This window comes from Podarcis muralis, chromosome 18 (assembly GCF_964188315.1).
Source record: "Podarcis muralis chromosome 18, rPodMur119.hap1.1, whole genome shotgun sequence".
Classification (NCBI taxonomy): Eukaryota; Metazoa; Chordata; class Lepidosauria; order Squamata; family Lacertidae; genus Podarcis; species Podarcis muralis.
This window is the reverse complement of record NC_135672.1, coordinates 13,006,916-13,013,917: the sequence shown is the minus strand read 5'-3', so window position 1 is coordinate 13,013,917 and position 7,002 is coordinate 13,006,916. Positions and strand designations below refer to the sequence as shown.

The 7,002-nt window shown below is 54.6% G+C and overlaps 1 protein-coding gene across 1 annotated transcript; it reads right to left on the bottom strand.

Annotated features, from left to right (window-relative positions):
• Nucleotides 1–4,708, bottom strand: SLC35E1 (solute carrier family 35 member E1). Its single transcript, XM_028713345.2, has 6 exons — nucleotides 4,188–4,708; nucleotides 3,639–3,709; nucleotides 2,681–2,818; nucleotides 1,796–1,921; nucleotides 733–978; nucleotides 1–395 (listed from the first exon to the last, which is right to left on the bottom strand). The coding sequence occupies exons 1-6, from the start codon at nucleotides 4,639–4,641 to the stop codon at nucleotides 138–140; spliced, it is 1,293 nt and encodes a 430-aa protein (XP_028569178.2). The 5' UTR covers nucleotides 4,642–4,708; the 3' UTR covers nucleotides 1–137.
• Between the last annotated feature and the right edge of the window lie 2,294 nt (nucleotides 4,709–7,002).

Below are 7,002 nucleotides of genomic sequence, written 5' to 3'. Positions count from 1 at the left end.
TCCAAGTGCACACACGGTCCTCCTCTCCTCCTGCAAACGGGGAGTCCCGGCCCACAAACATACACTCCCAGGTGCTTGAGGAACCTTCTCCGTCCTCGGAGAGTCCCGGGTTCTGCCGGCCGGGACCCAGCCTCTCGCTAGATGTCGTAGCGGCTGGAGCTGTACATCGCGGGGTAGCTCTGCCGGCTGTACTGGAAGTGGTCGGCCAGGACGCCGCCGCCTCCCCCTCCCCGGTTGCCGTACTGGAAGTCCCCGCCGTGGTGGTGCAGGAAGGAGGAAAGTCCGTTCTGGCTCTTCTCCGGGGGGCTCCTGTGGCGCTCCAGGCCGCCGGGGAGGTCTCCCGTCGTGACGGGCAGCAGCTGCTTCTTCCTCTCCTGGTTGGCGTCGTATTTGGTCTGCGGGGAGAACAGCGCTCCCGTCAGGCTCCCTTTCGGAGAACCGGGAGGTTTCCCCCAAAGGTCATCCAGCCCAACCCTCTATATTAATATATATTCTATATTTTAAAAGAGGACGGCAAAGACAAAAACGTGAAATACACAATCAAAATAAAAACAAGAATAAGGGGGATTAGATGAATGGAAAGGGAAGATCACTGACGGCAATCGGCTACGAAGGCAACGCTCTCCCTCCCTCCACTGTCGGAGACAGTATACTGGGGAACCACGAGCAGGGAGTGCCGCCTTCCCCACCCCAAAAAAAGAGGAGCCCGTTTGGTTCTCCGCCGAGGCCTACCTTGTTGTACAAGAAGACTCCCAGGATGGCGGTCATCATTCCCAGAACGTTGGTGGAGGTGACGGGGTTCCTGAGCATGAGCAGAGAGACGCTGATGACCGTGATCCTCTTGGTGGCGTTGGCGACCGAGTAGCTCAGGGGGCTGATGAGGTTGAGGATGCTGAAGGCGATGACGTTCTGGGCGAAGTTGCAGAAGCCGCTGATGGTGAGCAGGAGCAGGGTCCACGGCCAGTGGGCCATCGAGCTCTGCAAGGGAGGCAGGGTTCAAGGGACAGCGGGGAGTTTCCCCGCCAGCCCCGCGGTCACTCCCGGGGGCTGTCGAGACTCCGGCAGAAATAATAAACATAATAGTAATAATTTATTACAGTGGCACCTCCACCCCATCGAGCGCCCATTCCGTCGGACGTCCGTGGCAAAGCCAGAAGTACCGGAACGGGTTACTTCCGGGTTCGCTGCTCACGCATGCGCAACATTTTGTCCAGCATCCTGGGGTTTGCCAGTGACTGGGGCTCCAGAATGGATCTCGGTCGCAAAACGAGGTACTACTGTACTTATACCCTGCCTATCCGGCTGGGCTTCCCCAGCCACTCTGGGCGGCTTCCAACAGAATATATTTAAAACACGATAAAACATTAAAAACATCCCTAAACAAGGTTGCCTTCAGAAGTCTCCTAAAAGTCTGGTAGTTGTTTATTTCCCTGACATCCGATAGGCGGGTGCCACCACCGAGAAGGCCCTCTGCCTGGTTCCCTGCACCCTCACTTTTCGCAGGGAGGGAACCGCCAGAAGGCCCTTGGGAGATGGACCCCGGTGTCTGGGGTGGAGATGCTTCTTCAGGTCTACTGGGCCATTTAGGGCTTTCAAGGTCAGCACCAACCCTTTGAATTGTGCTCGGAGACGTCCTGGGAGCCAATGTGGGTCTTTCAGGACCAGTGTTATATGGTCTCCATTCCCAGTCCCCAGTCTGGCTGCTGCATTCTGGATTAGTTGTAGTTTCCAGGTCACCTTCAAAGGGAGCCCCGCGTAGAGGAAGGGAAAGGAGCTCCCCGCCCCGGGAACTCACCAAGTCGTTCTCGACCAGGAAGGCGGAGAGATCGACCAGGACCCAGGTGGGGATCATGAAGAAGACCGCGTGGCAGCCCAGAATGTTCAGCAAGCGCAGGTGGTGGATCCGGGAGTCCCTCAGCACCTGCAAGGACGGAGAAAGAGATCAGGGACAGGCGCTTTCGACTTCCTTCCCCCTCCTGCTCAGCACCCACAGGGAAAAAGAGGCCGGTCTCTGTTTCAACACAGAGCACTGCCTCACTCGCTTCCACTGGGAAAATGATGGGGAGGTTGTGGGAGATGGCTTGTAACGAACGTGTTCTAACAGATCATTTCCCCCAAAAGGACCAGGGGCATTTCTCCTAGGAATAACGGAGTCAGGCGTCCAACGTAATCTGTTCCGGAAGACCGTTTGATTTCCAATAAACGTTTGGCAACCGAGGCACAACTGGCAGGCGGCAATTCCAACGCGCCTCGGAAGCAAACGCGCCTCGGAACCAGTTCGACCTCCGAGGCGAGTTCAAAAACGGAAGCAACTATGGCCGGGTTTTCTGCGTCCAAGTTCCGAATCGTTCGGCTCCCGCGACGCTTGAAAACCGAAGTTCCACTGTATTAGGGGCATCTTGGATCTTACATGCTCAAAAATGGAGGGGTGCAAGGATGGTAACGCTCTAGACTCTAGGATACAATGCCTATTATCTTCCACAAATTACCACCACCACCAGGGCACCACTGGTTCTTCTGCACCCCAAGCGCCAGTGTGATTTAGCTGGAATGGGCAGGGGCTGATTTTGGGCTGGCAAAAGATTCCCAGGCCCAAGGCACCCATTCCGGTTTCTGTCCCTGAGGCCCGTGGCACAGCTGTCCCTGCTGAGCAGAACGCAAGGGGCAACGTGGACGGTACCTTTTTGGAGAAAATGTTCTGGAGGGAGAAGCATAGCGTGGCAGCCAGGGCACTGATGAGCCCCCACGTGTCGAAGGACAGCTCCGTGACCGTGGCCAGCAGGACGCCCCCGATGATGGGGATGAGGGATAAGTACACCTGGGAGGAGGAAGGAGGGGAAAAGCACTTCAGGTGGGAAAGAAGCGCCTTGAAGTCGCCACCCCAAAGATAATAATAACTTGTTTGTTGTACCCCGCCCACCTGACACGGTTTCCCCAGCCACTCTGGGCAGCTCTCAACAGAATATTAAAAAGACGATGAAACATCAAACATTAAAAACTTCCTGATACAGGGCTGCCTTCAGATGTCTTCTAAAAGTCAGATAGTTGTTTATCTCCTTGACATCTGATGGGAGGGTGCCACCACTGAGAAGGCCCTCTGCCTGGTTCCCCGTAACCTCAATTCTTGCAGGGAGGAAACCGCCAGAAGGCCCTTGGGAGATGGACCCCGGTGTCCGGGGTGGAGACACTCCTTCAGGTATACTGGGCCGATTAGGGCTTTAACAGTCAGCAATAACCCTATGAATTGTGCTCGGAAACGTACTGTGAGCCAATGTTGATTTTTCAGGTCTGGGGTAATATGGTCCCAGCGGCCGCCACCGTCACCAATCTGGGAGGTGCCTTCTAGATTAGTTGGTAGTTTCCGAGTCACCGTCAACAGGAGACCCCCCAGAGAGCACATTGCAGCAGTCCCAAGTGGGAGATAACCAGAGCATGCACCACTCTGGTGAGTTAGACAACCGCCCTGGAGGCAGAATTGACCTGTGACTCCATGGACAGCCGTGAGTCTGAAATGACCCCCAGGCTGCGCACCTGGTCCTTCAGGGGCACAGTCACCCCATTCAGGGCCAGGGAGTTTGTCTGCAGAAAGAAGGGTGACGTCTCGCCCACCGCTCCTCCTCCCTCCTCCTCCCTCTTACCTTGGTTGTCTGCTTCTCCTTCATGATGATTCTCGACAGCAGCACCACCCAGATCGGCATCGTCGCTTTGACTGAAAGGAGAAGGAGGTTAGAGAGGCAGAAGAGAAGCCGGAAGAGAAGACTGGGGAGGAGGAACGTGGAGGGCCAGCCCCCTTTGTGGGGGCGCGAGACCCCTGTGGGGGTGCCCTCCCAATCCTGCAATTCTAGGATCAACTTCTTTCTTTCCAGGCACTCTGCACATTCCCAGGAGAAGCATGGTGCAGAAGACCTGCCGCCCCTTATAGAGCTGGAATAAATGATCGTGGGGGTGCCCTCCCAATTCTGCCATTCTACGACCAACTTCTTTCTTTCTTTCTTTCTTTCTTTCTTTCTTTCTTTCTTTCTTTCCAGGCACTCTGCACATTCCCAGCAGCAGAGGACCTGCCCCCTTTATAGGCTGGACTAGATGACCGTGGGGGGTGCCCTCCCGATTCTGCCATTCTAGCATCACCTTCTCCCTCCCTCCCTCCCCAGGCCCTCTGCCCATGCCCCGGAGCCCCGCCCCCGTACCGGTGTGGGCGTAGGAGACGGGCACCCTCCAGAGGGAGACGTGGGCGGAGACGGAGGCCAGGTACTTCCCGAAGGCGAGCGGGAGGATGAGCCTGGGGTACGCGCGCGGGGGCAGCTGGGCGGGGCTGGCGGCGGGCACGCGCCAGGCGCGCAGCAGGGGGGGCAGCAGCGCCACCAGCCCCAGCACGTGGCAGAGGGAGACGGTGACGGGCCTCGGGAAGGCGCCCAGCAGCACCTTGTTCACCACGTTGCCGCCCGCGCTCAGCGCGTACCAGGCCAGGCACAGCGCGGGCACGCGGAAGACCCCCGGCGGCGGGGGCGCGCCTCCTCCTCCTCGGGGGCGGGGCGGCGGGGGCGCGCCCGGGGGCGGCGGGGACGCGCCGGGAGGGAGGGGGGGCGACGGGGGAAGCAGGGCCGGCGGAGGCAGCAGCGGCGACGAGGAGGACGACGCCATCCCGAGCCGGATCCGGCCCCTCTCGGCCGCCGCTCGCTCCCCGGCGCGCTCTCCGCCGCGTCACTTCCGCCCGGCGACGGAAGCGGACGTGGCTACGGGAGCCGAGCGGGGACAAGCGGCCGGAAGAGGCGGAGGGACACGCCCACAAAGGGGGCGGAGACTGGAGGAGGGACGTTGTTGCGTCAGGGGACGCGCCCACAAAGGGGGCGGGGCCTGGGGAGAGAGGGCGGGGCCTGGGAGGGTCATCAGTTCCTCTTCCTGCTATTATTATTTGATGCATTTTCAATATTTTGATAGATATATAACCTACATTTAATCTTTATTAGTCCTGTCTCCCTGGGCGAGGATTCTTATCAGCATAATAAAAATAAATAAATAATAAATTTACTTACTATTATTATTATCAGTATTATTTGGTCATGCATTTTCAAAATAAAATAATAATAATAATAATAATAATAATAATAATAATAATAATAATATTTTATGTATACCCCGCCCTCCCCAGGCTCAGGGCAGCTAACGCCAGTAAAATTACAAGTAAAAACATTATAGGAAAAGGGGGAAAAAAACCCCAATTTAAAATACAGATTAAAATGCAATTTAAAATGCAGCCTCATTTTAATAGTAGCCCATAGATCAAGACCATAAGGGGAGGGAAACGGAAGGGTCAGACTGAGTCCAAACCAAAGGCCAGGCGGAACAGCTCCGTCTTGCAGGCCCTGCGGAAAGATGTCGAGTCCCGCAGGGCCCTGGTCTCTTGGGACAGAGCGTTCCACCACGTCGGGGCCAGTGCTGAAAAGGCCCTGGCCCCAGTTGAGACCAATCTAACCACCTTGCGACCTCCAAAGTGTTGTCATTTGTGGACCTTAAGGTCCTCTGTGGGGCATACCAGGAGAGGTGGGTCCGTAGGTACGAGGGTCCTATGTACCTATTATTTATACCCCGTCCATCTGGCTGGGTTTCCCCAGCCACTCTGGGAGGCTCCCAACAGAATATTAAAAACACGACAAAGCATCAGACATTAAAAACTTCCCTAAACAGGGCTGCCTTCAGATGTCTTCTAAAAGTCAGATTGTTGTTTATTTCCTTGTCATCTGATGGGCGTTCCACAGGGCGCCACCACCGAGAAGGCCCTCTGCCTGGACCTCCGTATCTGGGATGGACGACAGGGGTGGAGACAATCTTGCTCAGGTACGAGTGATCGCCAAAGAAGATATACGACTTACATTTATCTATATTAGTCCCATTTCCCAGGGCGAGTGTTATTATTATCATTTAGGCATTTTCAATATTTTGATATATACTACTTACATTTATCTTTATTAGTCCCGTCTCCTTAGACAAGTATTATTCTTATTCTTATGTGTATACAGTACTATATATCCGCAGGTCTCGGGGCGGTTCAGCACGTAAGCCCTGGGACCTTCCACTGTGTTTCCCAAACTTGGGTCTCCAGCTGTTTTTTGGATCATGCACATTCTTCATTGCAGTGCAAAGAGCCCCCCCACACACAAAAAATGGATTCAAGGCATGCAGTGTTCAATTTAAATTAGCCAGAGACCACAAGGGGCAAAAATAAAGCCACTGGCCCTTCTTGATTCTGCTCCCTGAATTGGGTACCACAACAATGCAAGGTAAATGCCCCCCCCCCAGTGGTGAAAAAGAGGGGCGGGGGCTCTCCTCTCTTTGCTTTCCTTGTCCTGACGCAGTAGTTTTAACAACTGAGAATATGCAGAAGTTCGACAGAGAAAAAACGTAATTTGCCGGGGAGGTAAAAATTGGGGGGGGGGGGGTTTGAAGCTTCAGTTGCTGGATTTGTGCACAGAAACTGGTCCCAAGCAAAGCATGTCCCCCCCCCCTAACAAAACTTGGAGGTGGTGAGGTGCACTTGAATTAAAAATAAATAAATCACTTACTTGGAAACCAGCTGCCTTGTTAATCGCAAACCCCTTTTGATTATTGATTATTCCTTTGGCACTGAAGTCCAAAAACAAATTTGCACACCTCCCATCTTCACAAACTTGCTCAAAGCAGATAAGTGCCGTACCTTGGTTTTCAAACGCCTTGGGAGTCGAACGTTTAGGCTCCCGGACGATCGAAAACCGGAAGCGATTGTTCTGGTTTTCAAACGTTCTTTGGAACGTCCGACACGGCTTCCGGCTTCCTGCAGCCAATCGGAAGCCGCGCCTTGGTTCCCAAAAGTTTTCAGAAGTCGAATGGACTTCCGGAACGGATTCCGTCCGACTTCCAAGGCACCACTGTATTTCTAAAAGCAGACAAATAGCAAGGGAAGTGGGTAGGCGAAGCAAGTGACCTTCAGGATGTTACCATTGGGACTGCCATCTCTTCCAGCCAGAA